The sequence below is a fragment of the Silurus aristotelis genome, assembly GCF_946808225.1.
Source record: "Silurus aristotelis genome assembly, chromosome: 21".
In the NCBI taxonomy this organism is placed as follows: Eukaryota; Metazoa; Chordata; class Actinopteri; order Siluriformes; family Siluridae; genus Silurus; species Silurus aristotelis.
Window position 1 is genome coordinate 9121806 of NC_139594.1, and position 23959 is coordinate 9145764.

At 35.4% G+C, this 23959-nt stretch overlaps 5 protein-coding genes across 5 annotated transcripts; 3 read left to right on the forward strand and 2 right to left on the reverse strand.

Moving 5' to 3' along the window:
* Window positions 1-102: 102 nt before the first annotated feature.
* On the forward strand, window positions 103-2280 carry atp5mf (ATP synthase membrane subunit f). The gene is made up of 4 exons (XM_083523418.1): window positions 103-249; window positions 1364-1471; window positions 1820-1936; window positions 2130-2280. The coding sequence occupies exons 1-4, from the start codon at window positions 234-236 to the stop codon at window positions 2156-2158; spliced, it is 270 nt and encodes an 89-aa protein (XP_083379544.1). The 5' UTR covers window positions 103-233; the 3' UTR covers window positions 2159-2280.
* A 2-nt stretch (window positions 2281-2282) lies between these two features.
* cpsf4 (cleavage and polyadenylation specific factor 4) lies at window positions 2283-5533 on the reverse strand. Its single transcript, XM_083523417.1, has 8 exons — window positions 5093-5533; window positions 4498-4548; window positions 4237-4389; window positions 3956-4051; window positions 3586-3679; window positions 3432-3504; window positions 3167-3343; window positions 2283-3049 (listed from the first exon to the last, which is right to left on the reverse strand). The coding sequence occupies exons 1-8, from the start codon at window positions 5193-5195 to the stop codon at window positions 2981-2983; spliced, it is 816 nt and encodes a 271-aa protein (XP_083379543.1). The 5' UTR covers window positions 5196-5533; the 3' UTR covers window positions 2283-2980.
* Window positions 5534-8165: 2632 nt separating this feature from the next.
* Window positions 8166-9694, reverse strand: bud31 (BUD31 homolog). Its single transcript, XM_083524142.1, has 4 exons — window positions 9482-9694; window positions 9237-9359; window positions 8953-9119; window positions 8166-8383 (listed from the first exon to the last, which is right to left on the reverse strand). The coding sequence occupies exons 1-4, from the start codon at window positions 9573-9575 to the stop codon at window positions 8333-8335; spliced, it is 435 nt and encodes a 144-aa protein (XP_083380268.1). The 5' UTR covers window positions 9576-9694; the 3' UTR covers window positions 8166-8332.
* A 223-nt stretch (window positions 9695-9917) lies between these two features.
* pdap1b (pdgfa associated protein 1b) lies at window positions 9918-12910 on the forward strand. The gene is made up of 6 exons (XM_083524141.1): window positions 9918-10275; window positions 10903-10994; window positions 11776-11874; window positions 12226-12344; window positions 12502-12653; window positions 12782-12910. Exons 1-6 carry the CDS (start codon window positions 10263-10265, stop codon window positions 12835-12837), a joined length of 531 nt encoding a protein of 176 aa, XP_083380267.1. The 5' UTR covers window positions 9918-10262; the 3' UTR covers window positions 12838-12910.
* Window positions 12911-14717: 1807 nt separating this feature from the next.
* shmt1 (serine hydroxymethyltransferase 1 (soluble)) lies at window positions 14718-21934 on the forward strand. The gene is made up of 12 exons (XM_083524140.1): window positions 14718-14899; window positions 16249-16341; window positions 16436-16581; window positions 16684-16799; window positions 16883-17043; window positions 17154-17235; window positions 18113-18325; window positions 18415-18528; window positions 20403-20525; window positions 21167-21283; window positions 21435-21545; window positions 21632-21934. The coding sequence occupies exons 2-12, from the start codon at window positions 16252-16254 to the stop codon at window positions 21802-21804; spliced, it is 1446 nt and encodes a 481-aa protein (XP_083380266.1). The 5' UTR covers window positions 14718-14899; window positions 16249-16251; the 3' UTR covers window positions 21805-21934.
* Window positions 21935-23959: the final 2025 nt, after the last annotated feature.

Sequence of the window (23959 nt, forward strand, 5' to 3'; positions counted from 1 at the left end):
AGAAGTAAAAAAAATGTTTATAAAACAGTCGGATTCTGTTTTAGTCTCTATACTTTTCACTCCTCCGCACAGACAGTGACAGCGTGCAAACCATGCTGCAATCTACAACGCAAGGAAATCCACCGAATAAGAACCGTGATGTCATTTCCGTGATCGTAAACGCCCCGCCCTTGTATTTTCCGCTCCATTTTATTCCCAACATACATCGCGGCAGCCTCCAAGCTCAAAGCAAGATGGCGGACAGACCAGGTACGGGTGTTGGAAAGTGTTTGGAGTAATATTGCATAATGAAATGTTGCTCGGTTGTTCGTTATATCGTGATCGGTTATTATGTACAATATAAAGCAGCCAATTTTCTGACGCGTATCTGCTGTTTATAATAATTGATTATAAAAGTAATCTGAAGAAAGGCCTGATGAAGCGCACTCGAGTCAAGTCAAGGACTTTCTGACACTCCTGTCATTGGTCCGGTTCTGCTTTGCACAGGGTTCATTTTTAATATAAATATCTACAGCTTGTTCATGTTTTTTTTTGCAACATGGGATTAAATGTGCGATTTGCATGTGATTGTGACAAAAATAGACAGACCGCTGAAGCACACGGTTGACTGGAACAGCTTTTGGGTTTAGTCGGTCAATTTAATCTACATAAATCTGACTTTATTCTTAATTAATCCCAGTTTGTTGACCGGGAAATATAAATCAACACCTAATGCAGGCCTGACATTTGCTCACAGCGTTAAAAACCATGGAAAACAACTCCCTTAACTGCTCATACACTTAGTTACTGTAATAACTTATTATAGCCAGGACAGTAGGAGAACAGGATACAGAAAGACATACAGACACATGGGGCAGATAAAAAAAACATAAGATTCTTCTATGGGATGACGTCAGAAATATGTTTTGTTTTTGTTTTTTTTAGCTTTGTTGCTCTTTATTACTATCCAAGATTGCATTTAAAATATAGACTCAATGTTCTTTTTCTAATTTTGATGTTCAAGAACTGGCTTTACATTGATTTGTAATTCTTTTTTTTTTTTTTTTTTTTTGGCTCAGTGTTCAGTCAAAAATCACAGGTAGTGTAAGAATTGAGATCAGTGGTCTCTTGAGCACATGATATGAGATGATCACTAATTGTCGCTGCAAATGAAGCAATTTGTCCTTGTGATCGTTTACAGTAGAAAAGCTAATTGCTGCAGTGATGCTTGTCACAAAGCTCAAAAGTGTCCAATAGGAGGATTCTGTAGCTTCACATGAAACCCTGAAGACAGCAATGTCCAAAACCAAACATAAATAAAAACAATGTTGGATTTTGATGTCTTAGATTACACTGGGTTGACTGTTTGTGATTGTGTCTGCAGTTCCCCTGGTGGAGAAGAGGCTTATGGATGTGAAACTCGGTCAGCTGCCAGCCTGGTTTGGTACAAGAGACTTCACCCCTAATGGACTCATTGGTTCTGTTCGCAGAGGTGAGACAGCTTGTGGCAACTGTTTTAACAAGGTTGTAACCTGTCTTGTTTTCAGGATGTATAAAGGTGTGTGTGTGGAGGGGTTTGGTCCTAAATTGTAGGATAGAAAAAGAACATGCAGTGAAATAATAATGGTCAGTCTTCCACTTCTTGTTTTCCTGCAATTCCAAATGAAAAGAAACTACTCCAGATTGTGGTACAGATGTTATAGAATTTTGTTGCTTGCTGGGGGGAGTTTGTTTTGTGGGATGTTAAGAAGGTATCAAACCTTATTTTTAATATCATCCGTCTGTTAATTAAAGCGCATGTTCACCATTTTATGTACTGTTCTCCGTTTTTGTCTTTTAGGCTATGGAAGATATTACAACAAGTACATTAACGTGAAGAAGGGAGGATTTGGTGGTGTGGCCATGATCCTTGCTGGTTATGTTGTACTGAGCTACATTTGGGAATACGATCATATTAGTAAGTAACATCTAAAGTAAATCTGCTCTCTTTGCTCTCTGCCATATTTTAGATGAGGGCCACAGTAAAAAATTTTTTTCCTAAAAACACATCCAGCTTCAGCACTTTTAGTCTTATGTCCAAACATTAAACAGTCCTGCTTAAAATGGTGTGATGTATTTTTATGGAGACATTTTCCTTTTCTCTGTAACAGAACATGACCGCTGGAGGAAGTACCACTGAAGCGTTTTTGGACCCACCTGAGTCTCGGACTGTCCCAACTAGTGTGATCACCTCACCTATCTTTCAAGGCTGTTGTGTATAAATATATTTGTGACCAAGAAATAAACTAAAGTAAAATGATAGTGTGGGTTTTATGTTTTATTGTGTTGAATATTACTTATCACCTCCTGAATGTTTTATGTTCTAGCATACACAAAAAAAAACTACAAAAAATTTCATTTTATTGTTTAATCTCTACTTTCTCATCTTTACAATTTAGTAACTTTATTCGATGTGGTCTCACTATGAAGCACATAGTGTTAACAAATCACACGTTTAACTTGAATTCACATCTATACCTGAAAGTCAACTGACCTTTAAAATCCAAAGGTTCATAAAGGCTGATGTTGCTTAAAGCAAATACATATAACCAGAAAAGAAGTCTTTCAAAACGAGTGTGATCTTAGTTTTATAGTTCTATTTCTGAAACCTGACATGATTTTACTGCAGGTTACTGTAGGTTTTTTTTTTTTTTCTTTTAGCAAGTGTTCACAATGTTTTATTCCCCAGTTTCAGATCCTCATCAGTATAAATTTAAGAGCTTCAAAATTAATCATTGCTTTCTTTTTAACTCATCCAGCCTTTTTCACATTTGACTCAAAAATCGTGATCCTGGCAGAAATCCAAGTTTGTCCATTATCCTGCATGTGAACTTGGCAAATGAGAACGTCCACGACGACGTCCACTCGACTTCTCCAAGCTGAAAAGCTGATAGATCAGTTCTTTTACATTTTATCACATGAAAATCCAGCTGTTTATTAACAAAGACATTGAAAAAGAATGTTATTGTCCACTTAGGAATGCCAGGTGTCCTTTTGTGCATTTGTTTGCATAATGTCCCTTTTCTCCACACTGCAAAAAAAAAAAAAAAAAAAAACATTGTGAGTGGATCAAAAGGAAAATTATAAATCAACCTACACACATGGTTACCTAGACAGTGCATAAGTGTCACAAAGTGTAAACTCTGACCTTGTAACATGTGACCTGGTCCAGTGGCCGAGGGCCTCTTGGGCCTCCTGTGTTGTTCTGAGACTGTGAAGATCCGAGCATGGGTTTTTGATAGTGTGTATTGACCATGTTGTTGTTGTTGTTGCTGGTTAACTGGATCAGTGACAACGATGATCTGTTTTGGTTCTGTGCATTTTGCTATTGAAGGGGTAAAAAAAAGTGTTTAGTGTTTTCTTTTGCATTTATCTTTTAGTTATGAGTTAATAATCTTTAAAAACTGCAATACCTTTTGCTGGATCTGGTTTTGCTGAGGCAGAGGTGGCTGTTCATTTGTCCCCATTGGTAGCTCAAAGCGTGGGCTAGAAACAGTCATCAGTTGTGATAAAGCTCAAAACTAAGCTGTTCATAATGAATGTCTGATGTGAATTGAATGAACTTACTGCATAAACTTGCATGACTTGCCCTCGGGACAGAAGCCTACTAGATAATTTACACAGATGACCCTCCTTGTGTGTCTATGTCGGCAATCCGGACCTTAATCAAAACAAAGCAGGCCAGATTTAACCGTGCCTTAAATCTTCTGTGTTTGTTGAATGCTATTTCAACAGCTAATAGTTTTGATTCTGTATTCTTTGCTGCTAAAAGGTAAAGTCACACTCCTAAATTAAAACAAGGAATATTCTTATGTAATACAAGACTTTTTTTCCCTTGAATAAATGAACCAATGTACAAGAAATTAATAAGATTTGTAAACTTTTTTTCAAATAAAGGACTTTAAAAAAGAAAAAAAAAAAAAAAGGAAAGCTATACCGTGCTTGCAAAATCCTCGATCATACCACGGACAGTCTTTAATCTTAGATTCCGGGTCAATGTGCAAGAAAGGACATTCTTTATTACTGCATTCCCCTGCAAGAAAACAAACAGTCTAAACACACATACGTTCTACTTTGAAAAAATATCACACAAGTTCACACCATTCACCTTAACTGTTGATTTGTGTAAAGCTGCTTTGAGACAATGTCTGTTGTGAAAAGCGCTATACAAATAAACTTGACTTGACTTGACAAGTAACACACAAAAAAAATACAAACCAAATTTGGAGTAGAAATAGCATTCGGGCATCTTTGTCATGTCGTACTCGTGCAGGAATTCACACTGATCTCCTTTCTTGCATAATCCGCGAAGCCAGTGTTTACAAACCACCGTCTTTTCTCCACTGATGTGCCGAAAAGGACACATACCACCTCCAGTAAAAATGACATGATCAGGGAAAAAAATAAAGATCAAAAAGCCACATGCATCTTATTCCTTGTTTTTAGTTCTGAAACATCAAAATGAATAAGCTGTTTTACCTTTTATACAAGCAGATCTCATGAAAAACTCACACACAGCTGCTCCTGACTCTGCAAACAGAAACGTTACGGATTACAGCATGCCAGCGGGATGTGCCTCCTAAAACCACTATAAACAACACACTGTAGACCAAAAATATATGGACACATGACCATCAAACCCATAGGTGTTTCCTTAAATCTATTATACACAATGTCGTACTAATCAGTAGCATCCCAATTTCCCTCCACTGGGGCTCACACCTGCTCCAGCATCACAGTGCACATGGGCTCAAAGTGGGATCCAGAAAACCTTGTTTCTGAAGAATGGTGTGGAAAACCTCGACATTAACCTCACTAAACACCATTGGGGTGATTTGGAACATGTTGTTAAACATAAGTGCCTGCTCTAATGCTCCTGTAGCTGAATGAGCGTAGCTACACTTTAAAGTCTAGTGGAAAACCTTCTCGGATGATGGATCTTATTGTAAAGCAAAGAAGGATGTTCAACCAGGACTTTTTGGGCGTGATGGGCAGGGCCAAAAAAAGATTTGGTCCTATAATGAGTACTTAGGAATACATTAATGCGAGTGTGAACATTTTATGATCAACTTACTGTCCATTCCTGGAAACGGCAGCGGTTGCGCCCCTAATTGCTGCTCGACAGCGATCTCCAGGTCGAATTTTAAATGATCAACGTTGGCGATTATTTCCTGCATATCTGCGGTTCTTTATTCTGTCTCACTTACTGAACTTCTATTATCAACTGCAACCAACTAAAACTTCCACCGAATCTACCAAATGCTAGGCTAGGCTAGTTAGCGACACGCTATTAAATTGCTAGTTGTATAATAATAAGCTCGATATAAAATACCGGAAGCTTAAAAAAAAAAATAAATGCGTGGAGAAAATGCAACTGATTTATAAACACAGTAATTTATAAGCTCCACATGGCGCGACCAAGCCACATCTTTAAAAACACCAACACCTTTCAGATGGACCGCTGTGACGGTTAGAACGCATGACCTCTGAACTCTATAAGGATGGAGAATCACACACAGAAAGATCGAGTGATCGAGGGGCGAATACAAATACAAGAGCAATTAAATACTCGCTGTTTCCTTTATTTATTTATTTATTTATTTATTTATTTATTATCTTTTATAAAATATTAGTACAAAAAACGATTTTATAATATTTCTGTTACAGGTTAAGTAAAATATATTACAAAATTATCGTTAAAGCAACGTTTCAAAATGCCGGTGCTCGATTAAAATGTCTTAACTCAAATGTATTTAAAGCTGAGGTTCAAAATTTTGTGTTCAAATCGGATTTGTTTATTTATTTACATTATTGAAAAATCTACAGAAATCTTTACTTTTTAAAATTTAAAACAATAGATTACAATAGATTTCTCAACCACTCAGTGGACATTTCTTATAAGCGCTCTTACACTTCATAATGTTTCATTTATAAAAGTGAATCGTTAAATAGATTCATATTATAATAATAGAATTGACACAATATTAAATCATTTTTTCATGTAAATCCACTTTTAAAACATACACTTTGTGAAATGTTTGAAAGTTTGTCATGTAAAATGTTACTTCGTTTTATTTCCAGAAAATAATTTTATAGTAAAGTGGGTTTGTATCTTCTTTCTTATTTTATACAGTATGTATGAAATCCCTCTCATTAGGCATATGGTTAAAGGTGTAAAATTTCACACATGCAGGAAATCTAGAAAGATTTCAGAAATATGTTTCTGACATTAACGCACACTCGTATTCAGCCACTTTACTGTGCATTAAAAATACACATTGGACACAGTAGCACATCTGCAAACATCTGCACTCAGGGACATACTGTTTACTATAGGCACGCGCACATTCTGTTGAATATTACACACTGAACATTGCACACACACTTGCACACGGTCACTCCTGACTGTGCACTCACACTTTACTTAACTCTGTTCTGACATTACCTACATTTCAGCCTCATATTTATCACAGCTACCTCATATTATCGCATCTTAACTCTGCTATGTCTAATATTTACTCTTTATTTATGTTTAATGTTACTCTTGCTGTGTCTCTATCACTTTGGACCATAACGGTATTTCGTTCTTTGGTATAATGTGTATGTGGGAGAATGACAATAAAGCTTCAATTGAGTTAAATTGAAAAATTTTACTATTACATTAAATCATACAATTCATTTGCAGGTAGAACCACATTTAGAAAGAAATAGTAATTTGAAGTAAAAATGTTCTGTTTATTTTTTCAGTCTCATTTTAAATACTTAACTGGCAGGACAATCCTAGGATCAGGACGTTTGCACGAAATGAGGCTTAGCCACTGCACTCGGGCTGTGTTGAACTTTCTCATGATATGAATATCTATCTATCTATCTATCTATCTATCTATCTGTCTATCTGTCTATCTGTCTGTCTGTCTGTCTGTCTGTCATCTTAGATAAACCAAAGTTGTAGATTCTTAGATAACGCATGTAACATTGCTTTAGTTAATTTGTATGAAGGCATTTCTTTATGCACAGTTACCTTAAGATCCAGCAACAGCATCACAGATGGGTTTTGTTCTAGACTTTGACCTGGCTATATTAACATCTTGATTACTTTTTTATTTTGCCATTTAGATGTCTGGTGTGTTTTGGCTAATTGACCTGTTATATGATCCAGTTTCAGTCCAGCTTTAGCTGCTCCACAGATGTTCTCACATTTGTCTCAAGAATATTCTGTTGTAAAGTGAAGTTCATTCAGCAGTACAAGTCCAAATCATCACCTACCACCATACTTGTTTGTTGATATGAGGTGTTTATGGTGTTACAATATATTTATTTTTACCAAACATCTCCACCTTGGACTCATCAGGTTTTTTAATGTGCCAGAATTGTTTTTTTTTTTTTTGGTTTGTTCAGATGCAACATTGCCTGCTGCTATGCATTTAACAGACTTAAATTTTCCTAGCTACCCTTTTTTGAAAGCGATACTCGTTTTGTATTTTGCTGGTGATGCCACAAACATTAATTTGCTTACATAGGCTTGAAATTACTGAATTTGCTCCCGGAAACTTGCCAATTATCTTGAAAACTCTATTTGTAAATAATGCTTTTTACTTCAAATTCTTTGGAGATGACAATATAACCCTTCCAATAGTGATGAACAGAAAATAAATTTCTGAGGTCATGTCTTACCTCATGCATTGTTCTAAGCATGATGGAGACACACATCTGAGTGCTCAAGAACACCAAATGCCTCTTTATGATAGTAGTCACATTTCTTGGTGATTAAGTAATATTGTTAATTTAATTGCATTACTAATTTCATTAGTAACATCTGGCAAAGTCTCTCTACATTACATTAAAAAAAGGTGGAAAATGATACAGTGCAGTTATTGTACCCCACATGGTTTCTAAATGTTGGTTTACTTTTATTTAGAAAAACATTAATACATTTTTAATCTGTGTTTGCTGTCACCTTAGGTTGTTTATATGTTTATAAAGGTTGGTAAGAACTATACATGTTTTTTAGACCCCAATAAATTGAGGGTGTACTTTTTGGTCTTTTGACTGGGATTTTATGTTGGGTTTTTTTTTTTTTTTTTTTTTGATAATAACAAATAATTAATAAAATAAATAAATAAAATGTGTCAGTAAAGACAACCATATTAAAGACGGCAAAATTTAATAAAAAATGAATTTTCAATCAACAAAGTGAAGACAAAAAAAAATCTGGAATGAAATATTCACACAAAAAAAAAAAAAAAAAAAAAAAAAAAAAAAAAAAAAAAACCATATAGGTTAAAATATAATGAGTCACAACAGCAGTAATGGCTCATCCAGAACATCCTCTGCATCCACAGTGAGTGCATTCAATGATACGACCCTATGAGGAAAAAAGAAAATGCTGATTAAACAGACCAAGCCAAATGTCTCAAATGACAATAAATTAAAATATCTATATGCACAACTGACAAGTTTGTGGACAACTGACATCACATCCATGGGATTTTTTTTTAAACCCCATTCCACAATTAGTATCTGCTTTGATGGTAAAATAATGTTTCTCCAAAGAATTTCAACTACATTAGAGTGAAGATGTGGGGATTCCAGTTCCTTTAGCTACAAAAGCATAAGTGAGATCAGGCACTGATGTTGGGGTGCAGTCAGTGTTTAGTGAGATTGAGATCAGGGCTGTGTCCAGGACACTAGAGTTCTTCCTCTCCAACCTTTTCCAACTTTCTTAATCTTTCCAAAAGCTCACTTCACATTGTGATTCTGGAAGAGGATTAGACCTCTTAGTTCCAGTGAACTAAAATTGTAATTCTAAGGTTCACAAATTGATTATATATTCTCTATTAAAACATCTGACATTTGGAGTTTGTGGAATAACCATACACCTGGACAAGCGTCCCCAAACCTTTGGGCATTCAATACAAGTCAAAATGATCTTACCACTTCCAGTTTGCCTTTAGGCACTCTGCATATGCAATTCGTCCCAAAGTTGGTGTCGCGTGTCTGAATGCAGCGAAGACAGCACAGATTTTCATAGCCCTGCTTCTTCCACTTTGCAATAAGATTCTTGTCAGCGTAGCCTTCTTTTATACAGTAATCATAGAGCTCTGAGAACCAAACAAACAAAATACCAACATTAATTCATAATTAACATTGTTTAACAACCATTAATAATGTACAGCCACACACTAAAAAGCAAAATATGTCTGGACGGGTGTAATGACCTCTGCTGATTGCTTTTCTTTTATAAAACAGGTCGAAAATGTATCGGCTCCGCTGGTGATGAAGTCTGAATATCGGCCAAAGGGACTCCACTTTTCGTTTTCCCTCATGAGGCTCAGTTTCAGCTGCAAATCAAAATCATCAACAGTAATTGAACAACACCGCATATTAAACACATCACATCAAATATAATAAATAATCCAAACAATAGCCGATTAGCTACTCAGCTAGCCGTGTCTGAACACACCTTCCCTCATTTTCTGATCCAACTCATCAAGAGTGGGCTCAATCAGTTCCCAACCGTCGGGTGGTGGCTTTCTGCTTCTTTTTACTTTGGGCATGACTTCAAATCTTAATTTAAAAAATGCAAATAAATAAGATATAATAATCTCAGATGTTTACGAGCTCTTACAGCACGGGATCTGTTAGTCGCGTTATGATTACGTCACACCGAGGGACCTTACTTAGCATTTTGCGACGTTACGATACAAAAAACGCAACTTCCTTGTTTTTGAGATATCCTATAAAACTGTGCGGAAGAAATCGATAAGATGTGTTGAATGTCTTATTTTTATATTCAATGCAGCAACGTAAAAGAAATGTCATGTTAAAAATACATTTTGATATAAATAGCTGGTGGAAAGGTTTTTACCATATTGCATCAGGTTAGGTGTCCAGTGAGTGCCTGAGAGAAAAATAAATGCGATCGCATTGTAGGCTGTTTTTCAGACTTAGTGTCGTAGGCTGATGTTGGGGTTTTGAAAATAATTGGGTATTATCGTTTGTGTCTTTTGTATTTCACTATTTTAAGTAGTTTATTATTTATATTTCTAACTTTTACCAGAGTTATATAGTTGGTAACTCTTATATAAAACTTGGATTACTGTTAGCAACTTAGCCAACACGGTAGAGCTAGTAGGAGTTTCACTTTATCACCAGTTGGTCGTGTTGCCCAGACTGGGATTCATCTTACCTACATCACCAAATAAGGCTTTAGGATTATCATCTATTTTCATCTAAACATCATAATGCCTAAAGGAGGTAAGAATCTCCTCTTATCTTGAGTGACACTTGGGCAGTTACCATAGACAAGCAGGTCAATAATCATAATGTAATACCTGGTGAATTATTAACACCTGCCTGGACTGTAAATCGGCTATTGGCTTTATTGACAGTCTTGTGAAATTATATCCTACCCGTTTCCCTTTTTTTTTTTAACGCTAACCTTTTATTTAAATATATTGATCAGGTTTTATGACTGAATAATCTAAAGAAATAAAAGTAACAGTCTGTAACACCTCAGAGTAACGTTTTGACTCTGTGACTCCTTCAAGCAGCCTGACATCAATAAATGATATGAAGAAAACATAATAAAAGACACAAGACAAATTCAAATGCACTAAATTATGATCAGAATCAGGTTTCAAAATCAGGTTTATTGACCAAGTGTGTTGACACAAAAGGAATTTGGTTCCAGCTGTTGGTGACTCTCAAAAGCACAGACAAAAATAACACCACTATACATTATTCATTAATTATACACTATACCGTAAACATTATTTGAGCTATAATGCAGCTATAATGCAATAGGAAGAGAAGTGTGTGTATAAAATGTGTGATGTAAAATTGGGCTAGGTAGATTATGATGAAAATTGTTTTGTGTTGCAGGAAAGAAGGGCGGACATAAGGGTCGAATGAGAACGTACACAAGTCCCGAGGAGATAGATGCTCAGATGAAAGCTGAAAAAGAGCGAAAAAAGGTAGTTTTAGACAATCTAATAAACTACTTTATGAATAAACATGAGACGCATACTTCCTACATTTGTAACACTAAAAATTCGTCTATAATATATTTAACATAAAAGAATGTGATTTATACACTCACTGTTTACACTTCTTGGAGAAAAAAACACCTGCTCATTTATGCAGCTATCCAATCAGCCAGTCATCTGGCAGCAGCACATTGCAAGACATTAGAATAAAGTGTGATCACTATGACTTTGATTGTGGCATGATTGTTACTACTGGATGGGCTGGTTTTAGTTTTTCAGAAACTGATGATCATCTGGGATTTTCACACTCAATCTCAACTGTTTACAAAGACTGGCGCAATAAATAATACAAATACAAGATCTAGGGAATGGGGTAGTTCTGCAAGTACCTGCATGATTAGAAAGGTTAGAAAGAATATCCAGGATAACCCAAGCTAAAAGGAAGGCTATGGTAGTGGTATCAACTAATAGGACTGATATGGTCACAACAAAATTCTCTTTACAACAGAGGCGGACAGACAACTGTCATAGAACACACAGCAACACACAGCATGCCGAACCTTGAGGTAGATGGCCAATGCAGAAGAGCATGTAAGGTTCCATTCCTGTCAGCAATTATCAGGAACCTGAGGCTACAGTGGCCACAGATCACAGAACCAGGACAGCTAAAGACTAAAAAACCTCACCCTAACGTTTTTTTTTTTTTAAACCTGCTATAAAGCATCTGTTTATTTATAAGGTTAATTGAATATATGTTTTTTTCCTCCAGAATGAAGATGAAGAAGAAGGAGCAGCAGTGAATGATAATCAGAAGGATGACAAATTGGCAGAATCTGGTTCAGAGGACAGTGATGATGAAAGTGCTCGAGTAAGCCTTGTGTAATTTTTTTGCTTACCAAAGGCTCTTTTGAGCAATTGTTTAGTTTGGATTAAAAAAAAATAAACCAACATTATCTCAGGTGAACACATGGTTCGAGGTTTGACTGATTAGTGGGTTGGAAAGCAGTAAAAAACTGTCTGTCTGTATTTTGCTGTTTTCCTTGTATTTAGCTACTTACAAAAGACTATAAGGTTTAACCAAGGTTTCATACATGTAATTTTAAACATTGTTTTAAACTACAATGTTTCCACTATGCTTGTCTGATGAACACTTGAAGGAAAAAAAATAAAAAAACTGTATTGAATTTTGTGTCATTTGAATTTTCCTTCTTTGTCACAGAGAAGAAAAGGTGTGGAGGGATTAATAGAAATTGAAAATCCTAATCGTGCTGCTCAGAAAACCAAGAAAGTAACAGACTTAGAACTCGAAGGACCCAAACAGCTTTCTAGAAGAGAGAGGTAAGAGCTGCCAAGGTGGGTATAGCTCATTTTAGTGGCTGAGAAACACTGAGTTTATCTTCTCTTTACCTAATGATGGCTTGTAAATTTAAATTGTATTGTGTTTGTAAAATAAGAGCTTTTTTAAATAAAAAATTTTTCCTGATCAACATTTCAGAGAGGAAATAGAAAAGCAAAAGGCCAAGGAAAGATACATGAAGATGCATTTAGCAGGAAAGACAGATCAAGCCAAAGCAGACTTAGCCCGGCTTGCAATAATCCGAAAGCAACGCGAAGATGCTGCACGGAAAAAAGAAGAGGAAAGGAAAGGTGAATATGGGGACCATTATTTTCTCTGGAATACAAATAAATGGCATGTTGACTAAGGCTTAGAACTTATTAAATGCTTGTATGCACTATCCTTATTATATCCTTATTTTTGTTTGTTTTTATTACAGCAAAAGAAGTGGCACAGGCAGCAGCAAAAGGACTTAATACACTGTCCCTGAAATGATAGTAATAATAAAATGAGAAAAGGTTTAAAGAACTGCAGAGTATATATATATATATATATATATATATATATATATATATATATATATATATATATATATATATACATATATATATATATATATATATACTGACTATTTTTGAGGTCAAGCTTATTTGTCATTGTGTTACGCTTTGTTACAGTGCAAAAACTCATTATAAAGATTATTTATGCATTCTCACTGCTAAGCTTGATAGGCCGTAATTAAAGCTCATGAACTGGTCAGGGTTTTTTCTGCACTGTTCCTGAACTACAATGTGTAGATAGTTATTTAATGATACCAAACAAATAAATACATTTATTAATATATTATGTTGTAACTGCTATGTCAGGTGGAGTGAACTATAAAATTAAATTACTATATGAATGCAGGGCATCAGGTGAGTATCAGTGAACGTTTTTCCATCCATCATTATAATTCCTGCTTATGAGATATACTCGTTGCTGGCTCTCTGTGTATAACTTTTTTGATGTTAAAGCCCTTCACACAACATTATTTGCCCCCCCCTATTTGTCTTTATTAATGCATATGGTTCTGCTAACCTCAGCCGCCACAATCATGAGATCAGTACATTCACCAGGGTTGATCATTAACATCACAGAGAGCTTTTCAATAAAAAATAAAAACAAAGCTCTGGCAACTATCCTTTTTTGTACAGGAATTTTAGGAAATAAAGAGAAATGAAATGTTTTGTGGACGTTTTGAATTATGAAATTTGTGTGTTAAATGACAACAATAAATACATTATACACTACATCGAGAGGATTGGAGACCTGACCTATTGCATTAAGGTTAAAGTTCTGTGCAGAACACCTGAGTTCTTCACCTCCATCCTTCTCAAAATATCTTTTGTAAACTGGAGCACAGGGACATAATCATAGTCATAATAGACCAGAGTTTGGTCTTTTAGTATCTGTGAAGGATATTTGCAATTTACAGCATACAAAGACATTCTATGTAAATCTGTGCTTCTAATTTAGAGGAATTTTATTTTATTGGGGGGGGGGGGGGGGGGGAATATTATGGTTACCAACTTTTGACATATTTTGTATCCCAGTAGACAGCGCGGGAAAACGGTCATGTGACTTAATGGGGGCGGCGCCGTCTCACTTAAATCTGCCGATTTGGTTAGGGTTATCGACGGGGGGAAATATTGGTCAAATATATTGTATTTAAAATTTCAGAATTAAAAAATTATCGCCAAGCATAATCAAATCGGTTTTTATTATCATTACGACTTGAAATAAAAAATACACGTCTAGCATTCAGGCGGAACTATTTATATAGGCAGCATAATGGAACGGACCTAATTGTGTACGGACCGTGAAGCGATTTCTTTTATTCGACTGCTTAATTCTCTAGAAAGGCCTGAGAAAGACTCTACATGTATCAATTTGATACAACCTGCAAAATGACAGCTGTTTAGCGTAAACCACTCGGATAAAAGAACATTGATTCGTGGTCCGCACGCAATTGCGTCCGTTCGCTATGTGCTACATATAGTTCCGCCTGAATGGCATGGAGGAAAGGTTAAGAAACTTCCACAACACACTTCATTCTAAATAACATGTTGCAACTCATTTTGATTTTTTGATTTTTACAAATTTATTGATAAAAAAAAAAAAAAAACACTGTCGTTGCTGTTTTTTGTGGCACATTTAAGCACCATTTGTTGTTGCTCTAAATAGACCAAATATTAATATATTTTCAACATCATGAGTCAATCACAAGAATATTGAACTCGGATGCTCCTTTAGAGCTATGAAACTAGTCAAACTAAATAATAAGAAAGGGATATTAATATTATTATTTATACATATTGTAAGATTTAATGATTGACAGGTTCACTCACGGTAACCCCGCCCCTCGGAGGAGTATTTCGCGCCGCGTGCACTGAGCTGATCCTTCTTATCTGGTGAGGATCAGCCTCTCTAAACTTTTATGGACTTTGAATCCTGCAATTTATTGCATGAAAAAAGCACAGAATTTCTGCAACTACAAACACAACTCTGAGTGATAAAGGTAGGAAAATTTTCTACACCGGTGTAATCTTGGGGTTCATCTTGATGTTTATAAACCAGCAATGAAATTTAGTGCTCCAAAAGTCACAAATTATGCGGATAACGCTCCTATTTCTAACTGCATGTCTTGAAACTTTATTAAATCCATGTGTATGATATTAGCTGAGTTACCGTAGCAACGGTACTCTTCGAGTTTGGTATAAGGTATATTTATTAACACGTGCTTAATAATAGTTTGGTATATTTTCCTGCTTTATATTGGAGGACTGAGATTGTGTCAATGCACCATGTTATACTTCACTACTTTTGGTTTAACGAGGGACGTGACGCAGACAGCGCGCGCCTGCTGCAGTTGCATCATGTTAAACCGAGAAACGAGGGCATGTCTGGTGAGATATTTACTCCTCCAGCTCCAAAAACCCTCTGTTTATTAACTCTAGCAGCCACTGTAAAACCATCCGAGCCTTTAGAAATCATTGCAATGTCTATCACAGAAGACAAAATCCTCACGTGGTGTTGATGATTCAAAAAGAGAGAGAGAGAGAGAGAGAGAGAGAGAGAGAGACAGACAGTCCCATTCTTTCCAAGTTTCTGGTTGCCTGACCAAGTTTCCAAAAAGCTAAAGGCACACAATTGTATAGGATGTCAATTTATACTGTTGCATTTACAGTTTTCCTTCACTGGGCTCATTTTTCATGTTTAATATCATAAATCCCTGTACTCGATTTTAACAAGCACTTTGACTAACCATATTTCCAAGTCACATTAAACCCACCTATGAAATCTGCAGTTGACCAACATTTATTTTTTTTCTATGCAAGCTATTTGTTTTAATAGTATTTTCTTCACCCACTTCTATATCCACTTTTTCCAGACTGAGCTTGTGTCATGTGGCTTCCTTAAAGCCACATGAACGTTTTCTTGTTCTATTGAATCACAAAGTTCTTTTGCCATTTGGAAATGCATTATATTGACAAGTTTTAAACATCGGTCACATGCATGTGTGGTTACATCAAACTGTAAGTTAAACGCACCCAGTTGTATAGTACGTTTGTATACTGTTGTATAGCACCATCATTCACTGGAGGCACAAAAACATATCCTCTGCAACACTGGGATGGTTAATTTGGCTCTGGGGGTCTGGTGTCCACATACTTATGTGCAGAAATTTGGTTACAAAAATCTTGGAAAATTCAAATGATTGACTTAACAGAAATTCCAACAGTAATAATTGTCACTCTTCAACTTCTTGAAGGTAATAATTCATCTTTGAACACTGGTGGACTGGGAACATGTTGAGACTTTGGGAACTGACTGTACATTCTAATGTTCATTTGCTTTTATTTAAAGAATATGGCAAACAACGGTTGTTGCATTGACAAGGACACATGGGAGTCTCACAACAGGATGCTGCAGGAACCACTCGGCATCAACGACCCTGAGGTTTGTTCCTGTGTAAAAATGTCCTGCTTTGATATGTTGCATCAAGGATAAGAGGTTAAACACATTTTAGCATTTGCTTTAATTCTTTCAATAGGTATTTGAGATCATTAAGAAGGAGAAGAAGAGACAGGTGAACGGTTTGGAGCTCATTGCCTCTGAGAACTTCACAAGTCGTGCTGTTTTGGAAGCTCTAGGCTCATGCATGAACAACAAATACTCAGAAGGATATCCAGGCCAGAGGTAAATCTGCCATATTTAAATGTCTTATGATGGGAAGTATTTTTATTTTGTGTGTTATACATTGTCAATCTAAACATCAGTTCTTGGCAAACACATCATTAGATACTACGGTGGCACAGAGCATGTGGATGAACTTGAGCGACTCTGCCAGCAAAGAGCACTGAAGGTTTATGGTCTAGATCCAGAGAAATGGGGTGTAAATGTGCAGCCTTATTCTGGTAATTTTGGCTATTTGGAGATTTGAACTCTGAGCTTTGGTCAGTTGCATATCAAAGGTTACTCACGAACATGTTGTGTTTAGGGTCACCTGCCAACTTCGCTGTGTACACAGCAGTGGTGGAGCCTCATGGGAGGATCATGGGTCTGGATCTTCCGGATGGTGGACACTTGACCCATGGATTTATGACTGACAAGAAAAAAATTTCTGCCACCTCAATTTTCTTCGAGTCTATGCCATACAAGGTAGCTGTTCATTTATCATGTTGAATATTTTTAACTTTGGGTATCTAAAGTGCATACATTGATTTATATCATTGTCAGTAGGAGGATTTACATTCTGTTTTGATTTTTAGGTCAACCAAGAGACTGGTTACATTGATTACGACCGACTAGAGGAAAATGCTCGTCTGTTCCACCCAAAACTGATCATCGCAGGTGCGTGCTGTTACCGACGCTTTCAAAACATGATTGTGAAAGAAAACCTGTTTGGTTAATAACTATAATTTGAAATCCATTGCAATAACAAGGTTTTGAAAATCTAATTCGGCTCTATTTGCATTCGGTTCCTTGATATGATACACTTTGATACAGGAAAAATTAAACCTGTATGTCTGCCTAAACATTTTCGATTAAGTAAAAGATTTACAAAAAGACACTTAAAATAAAAAGATACCCGGTATACACGGTGTATGTGATCAATTCGGACTCATACCAACATGTAATGGAAATCTGTCTGCATTAGCTTGACACATGGCACTCATGGTAATGCTAAGCCAAGATGAATTTACAGTCACGCATCTATTTATTACACAAGATGTGTTTTTGATTCGTAGGTTTCCCAGAAAATTTATTTATCCCATATCGAGTCAGAGAGGAAAGGCTGGATAAATGCTGCAGAGCGTTTGCTTAGCATGTGTCTGTGCCTGTGTGTATATATGTTTATTGGTATATGCGTTTTGATTAATTTTATGTTGTATGCTCATTAGGGACATCTGATAAACAATTTATCATTTGCTGGCCATCATCACGTAACTGGAAGCTGAAATACAATAATTTATCTACGACACTTTCTAGCTGCTGAACAAAAAATCCACATCATCTCCCCTGATTTGAGATCTAGGTGAAGCTATTGTGGGCATGATGTTTAAAGGTTTATTACAAGTCATTATGTAATCATATTATTAGCAGTGTTTTTATGGTGAATAGCCTGCTGTATTATGCCAAATGTTACTTGTATCATTGATGCAAGTTTCATATCATGCAAAACTACTAACCAGACTAACTAACCAACTTTTGTGTTTTATTGTCGTAGGTACCAGTTGCTACTCGCGTAACCTGGATTATAGTCGTTTGCGGAAGATAGCAGATGAGAACGGGGCGTATTTGCTTTCGGACATGGCGCACATTAGTGGACTTGTGGCTGCAGGAGTGGTTCCATCTCCTTTTGAATTCTCTGATATTGTTTCCACAACTACTCATAAGACTCTGAGAGGCTGCAGAGCTGGAGTCATCTTCTACAGGAAAGGTCTGTTTTTTTGAGAATATGAATGTGGGGTGGATCACGAGTATAGCTGCTTTTTGTATGTGGTAATGTGCAAACATGTTTCCTACTAGGTGTGCGCAGTGTGGATGCAAAAGGGAAGGAAACTCTTTACAACCTGGAGAGTTTGATCAATCAGGCTGTGTTTCCTGGGCTACAGGGAGGACCTCATAATCATGCGATTGCTGGTAACCAGTTTTAAAATCTTTTAACCTACAGATTAGTTCAATTCTGATCAGTAACTCTTAAGAATAAAGCAGATGTATTCTATTTTGTCTTGAATTTGTTTTGATCCTTTCTCAATATATAGTATCAGAGTGCACAATGTAGTCTTTTACTTAATTATAATGAGCCTCCCATGTGTGATTTAAGTAAAGGGGCTTTGTGACATTTTCTGAGGCATTGTGTAAATCCTTGACTTACATTATGTATATGTAACTTCAATTGTAAATTTTTATTATTTTTTTTTAAACCTGGTTAAATTAAAATAAGAAACAAATCTATAGGGCTGCAACTAATGATTATTTTAATAGTAAAAAAATATAAAAAAAAATTGATGTTTTTTTTAAATAAATAGTAAATTAATCAGTTAGTTATTTTTTTAATTTTTTAAATAGATATTTTGCATATTATAACTATATAAAACTGCAGTTCAGGGTATTAATGTATAAAAGTGTACTTAAAAAATGCAAAAGCCACATTGAGTTTAACTATCTTTTAATTCAGACATTTTAAAGTTTAGCGACTGCTTGTTGAATGCATTGGGGATTTCTCCTTTGAACAAATTCACTCATGCTGAGTGGTTTCTTTTTGTAAACGGACAAAAAAAAAAAAAAAGCATTTGAGTATGCAAGGTGAAGCAGTTTGTGTTGTATTTTGCAGATGGAAAGTTGACAACCATGTTTAAAAAAAATAAAATAAATCTATATAAAATATTATAACATTGTTTTGAAAAACTTTATAAATTTTTTTTTATACAATGTATGCATAAATTAAATATACACGCATTTAAAAAGCATTTAAACGTAGTGAAGCCGCAGTAAATCACGTTTGAAAACAGAAGTTACTGTTGTAGACAAATGCTTTAAAAAGAGAATGGAATGGAGAAATGCAGCAAGCTAACACACTTGATTAAAAAGAATTGCTGTACAAATGCATAAGCATTTACTGAAAACCACAAGAGTGACCTAAAATATAATCGTTTACTGCTGCTGTTATTTGCCGCAATTGAATCATCACAATGTCGCGAGCTGATTGCGCAACCTGACGCTCGACAAAAAAGATCAAGTGCGACTTCCATGAAGTTACAAACAATTTACACAATAGCACTTCATTAAACTACACCATTTTTACATGATGAGGATTATACCGTTTTTGCTCACTGTGCTGATGTTTCACGTTCATCCGTGACACCGGTATTTAACTTTTCGTGTGCTCGTGCATCACTGTGGTACTTCCATACCACACAAGCGCCGCTTTGCATAAGTGCAGTTTTCACAGGCGGCTGTGTTATCTTACCGTCATGCTAACTTGTAACTTGAGAAGGCATTAGTGATACACACACCATTTATGCTGGGTTGTTAGAATTCAGGCATAGCTACATCTGACAGGTTTTTCTTTGTCAGTCACTTCTATAAGATAGCTGTTTATATTAGCATGATATCACAAAGGAGGTAACAATAGAGGCCAAAAAAAATAGGGGTAGCTTCTTCTCAACACTGTATCCAGCTAAATAAAGAAATGTTTTGGATAATTATGGCTTATGTTACCACCTCCTTAAATGTAATAGCTGTTCAAATGTTGCTATTACAGTCCACATATGCTTGTGCATCTGAGTACAGTGTGGATTCAGAGCCACCTGAGGAACAAACTGTAATTAAAAAATGCATAGATATCAGTCGCTGAAGAAATCAAAATGACAAATTTCTTGGGTATGTAAAATTGTTGTGGGTTAAAATGTTTATCTTATTTAAATGCAATATGGTTTAATGGACTGCAGTAAAAGTGACTTGCACTTGTGTATCACAATGCTTTCTTTTATTTTATGGGATTTGCTGAATAGGAGTTGCTGTAGCACTGAAGCAAGCACTGACTCCAGAGTTCAAGGTCTACCAGACACAAGTGCTGGCAAACTGCAAGGCCTTGGCAGCGGCTCTGATGGAAAAAGGCTACAAAATTGTCACTGGTAAGATTGAGATTTATTGTTTACTAACAGTAGTTTTTCTTTTTGAAACTTTTCAGATTTGCCACTTAACATCGGTTATGTCAGGAATCCCGACATGCATTCCCCGAAGCACCCTGCTTCTTCTCCCGTGCTTACCCCGCCTGCACGGAGCTCGTCGCAGTCATGCTGATCACACACACCTGACTCTCATTCACTCACTCATCCCATCTCCTATTTATCTCGAGCCGCATGACCAATCAAATCACGGCAACGCTGTTGTGTAAAAAAAACCTCCAAAAACCCGTGCATGCACATTCTCATTTAATAACGCACATTATGTACATAAAGAAATTTCAAGCACGTTAATATATTGGTTTTTGTTTATCTCGATCATCGGTTATCTCAACGCTTTTTGGCGTCCCCTAGGCCGGCGACATAACCAGGTTCACTGTACATCTTTATTTATTTATTTATTTTTATATTTTTTTTATTTGAAGATGGGAGATCTTTGCTCTTGTTTAATTCACTGAATATTTTAAATTGTGACCGTCCTGTGCTCAAACTGACTTGCGAAATATAACATTTATTATAGGGCTAATTCTTTTTTTTAAATTATTTTTTACTTATTTATTTTTCCCCCCTTTATCTGCATCTGCTTATAGGTGGTACTGATACCCATCTTATCTTGCTTGATCTCCGTCCAAACGGAACTGATGGTGGAAGGGCAGAGAAGGTCATGGAGGCCTGCGCTATTGCTTGTAACAAAAATACCTGCCCAGGTGACCACATATACTCCAATTTAATTTTGTACATGATAGAAATAATGGACAGAATAAATTATATTCATTGGATTATTCGTGCAGTTATTAACATTTAGGCGCATTTCACAAATGGCAGAGTGAGAAATTTAGATTGATTTATGTGATGCAGGTGATAAAAGTGCCCTGCGTCCAAGTGGTCTTCGTTTCGGCTCTCCTGCTCTCACGTCACGAGGGCTAGTAGAGCAGGATTTCCGCATGGTTGCAGAATATATTCACAGATGTGAGTTAATCTCATCTTGTTTTATAACATATATTTTTTTAAAGGTAAGTCTCTTCAATAATATAAATTTCCTCTTTTGGTTTTAGGCATTCAGTTAACGGTTGAGATCCAGAAAAACATGAACCCCAAAGCCACTTTGAAGGAGTTTAAGGAAACGTTAGCTCAGGACGAGAACTATCGAAAGAGAATGACAGAAATCCGAGAGGAGGTTGAGGCGTTTGCTGCAAAGTTCCCCATGCCTGGACTGCCTGAGCTATGAGTCGAATCCTCATTCTTTATTATTGTATCTGAGCTTTAACTGGAGAATATGTTTTATGAGCAAAAAAAACAACAAAGAGCAGTGAATTGGATACGATTCAGGTGGAAAATAAAAGCAAATTTACCAATAATTTGTTGATTCAGATTTATTTAAAGGACAATTGTTATAAATATTTTCTCACTTAATTTTTTTTCTTTTTTTTTATCATTTATTAAAAAAAAGGTTTCTCTTATGCAAACTCTTTTCAAATCTGTTGGTCTAGGTGCCAATCAGACACTGAAGTGGACTTATTGGATATTGTACAGCGGTTAGGGTGGCACTTTGCACATGCCACTGAATGTTGTTTGTATTTTTATTTATTTTTTTATATATATATATATATATATATTCAGTAACTGATTTCTTGGTCAGGTTGCCTCTTCTTTAAACGATTTTTGGAGAATTTTTGTTTTTCTTTCCAAAAATATATTCATTAGAAACTAATGGTTTCTTCAGGTCGAGGGGTGGGCATCTCTGTACCCCACATACTTCTAACACGTCTTTCTTTACCTAACTCCCTTTTTGTTGTTGTTGTGGTGGTCACTGCCAAGTACTTTTTTTTTTTATTATTATTTAAAACCCTGGAATGTGCTGTTGTCAGCTTTCTTTAAAGTTTTTAATAGATCAATTTGAATGACTTTCAAAAGTTATTCTAATTGTATTAGATAAGTGCAGTTTTTCCACTTTATTCATTTAAAAAGCCTTTTAAAAAAAGCAAATCATTAAGACAGCTTTAATAGTCTGCTATACAGCATTTTGCATTGTTTCCATTAAAAGTTTTCCTTATGTGATGAGTATATATAAAAAAAGGAAAATAATAACTGCGTTGACAGTAGCAAACATTCAGTGCAAATTTAATAATTGGTAAAATTACACACAACTTTAAATAATTAATATATGCATTCCATTATTTTTAGTAATTGCTTTATCCAGTGTAGGGCAGCATTCACACTTCCTCACACAGAGGATGCCCCTTGTGTGCAGTTTAATCAGTCAATAAAGTCCTCATTCTATGCGTGACCGAACACATGTTACTGGACACTCCTACAAAAGTGTTTTTGGATGGTTTGCTTTTATGCAACTTAATAAGGAAATGAGGTAAATATTCAATAACTTTGGAATGATAGAAAAATAAATGTAACTATTTAATTCATAATGTATTTTCTTCAGTTACACCCAATAGTCTATTAAAAAACAAAGTTTAGCTTAATAAATAGATGAAGTCCGCTGTGGCTACTGCTTGATGGGAATGAAAACCTTTCCCACACCAACCCATTTTTCAATCGTTTTTATGAATCCATATCCCTATAATTCAACATGGGGACTAAATCTTACTCATTTAGGAAGTTTTCCATTTTACTAGCAGCTTTTCAAAGCATTTAGAATTAAAAAATCCGTTCCCAAAGGATTAAACAAATTAGTAAATCAATTTATGTATTCAATATTTTGGTAAAACTAAAAGGCGGTTGGAATTGGTCTATGCATCACGCCAAACTAGTATTAAAAAAAAAAAATCTAAAAAAGAAATTGTGATTAAAATATTTTAGTATTAATATTTAATTGTTTTATTATTATTTATAAGTATTTTACAAGTTCCTGACCAGTTTCACATTTTCTTCATCAAAGAAGTATATGTGGCAATTCAGTATATTTTAGGGACGATTCATAATAATATTAGCGCTTTGTAAGTTCCAAAAGTGTATATATACATATATAATAATAGAAGTTCAATATTATCAAGTCAATTTTATATTTTAGAGAAGATACTGTACATAATATAATTTGCTTTGCAAACATACTGCTTCAGAACATGTTTGGAAGGTATTATCTGTACAGATAAAAAAAATATTAATGAATAAACAATGTTTTGCATTACTGAGAAACTTTTTATTTTCAATATTTTATTTACTGTAGCATCTTGTGAGCAGGGTCTATCAGCCTCACTTTCTAACACCTAGACCACATCATATCTTAAATGTGCACACCTGAAAATTTTTTTATTTATAGTGGCTAATCAATAAAATGCTGCTTCAATACAGTTTTATTTTATGCTACCCAACTACACTACCTTCATGATTACAAATGTTACATTCGTAATTATAAAATATTATTTAAG

Excerpts from the sequence above, each read along its gene's own strand:
- atp5mf (XM_083523418.1), top strand. Across the intron at positions 1,472-1,819 it reads CATTGGTTCTGTTCGCAGAG|GCTATGGAAGATATTACAAC; the intron begins GTGAGACAGCTT and ends TTTGTCTTTTAG. Across the intron at positions 1,937-2,129 it reads TTGGGAATACGATCATATTA|AACATGACCGCTGGAGGAAG; the intron begins GTAAGTAACATC and ends TCTCTGTAACAG.
- cpsf4 (XM_083523417.1), bottom strand. The coding sequence starts at position 5,195 with ATGCAGGAAATAATCGCCAACGTTGATCATTTAAAATTCGACCTGGAG. Across the intron at positions 4,052-4,236 it reads CTATTTCTACTCCAAATTTG|GGGAATGCAGTAATAAAGAA; the intron begins GTTTGTATTTTT and ends GTTTTCTTGCAG. Across the intron at positions 3,050-3,166 it reads ACCAGGTCACATGTTACAAG|TGTGGAGAAAAGGGACATTA; the intron begins GTCAGAGTTTAC and ends TTTTTTTTGCAG.
- bud31 (XM_083524142.1), bottom strand. The coding sequence starts at position 9,575 with ATGCCCAAAGTAAAAAGAAGCAGAAAGCCACCACCCGACGGTTGGGAA. Across the intron at positions 9,120-9,236 it reads AAGAAAAGCAATCAGCAGAG|AGCTCTATGATTACTGTATA; the intron begins GTCATTACACCC and ends TTTGGTTCTCAG. Across the intron at positions 8,384-8,952 it reads CTAAAGGCAAACTGGAAGTG|GGTCGTATCATTGAATGCAC; the intron begins GTAAGATCATTT and ends TTTTCCTCATAG.
- pdap1b (XM_083524141.1), top strand. Across the intron at positions 10,995-11,775 it reads CTGAAAAAGAGCGAAAAAAG|AATGAAGATGAAGAAGAAGG; the intron begins GTAGTTTTAGAC and ends TTTTTCCTCCAG. Across the intron at positions 12,345-12,501 it reads CAGCTTTCTAGAAGAGAGAG|AGAGGAAATAGAAAAGCAAA; the intron begins GTAAGAGCTGCC and ends TCAACATTTCAG.
- shmt1 (XM_083524140.1), top strand. The coding sequence starts at position 16,252 with ATGGCAAACAACGGTTGTTGCATTGACAAGGACACATGGGAGTCTCAC. Across the intron at positions 16,342-16,435 it reads TCGGCATCAACGACCCTGAG|GTATTTGAGATCATTAAGAA; the intron begins GTTTGTTCCTGT and ends TTCTTTCAATAG. Across the intron at positions 17,236-18,112 it reads CCCAAAACTGATCATCGCAG|GTACCAGTTGCTACTCGCGT; the intron begins GTGCGTGCTGTT and ends TTATTGTCGTAG.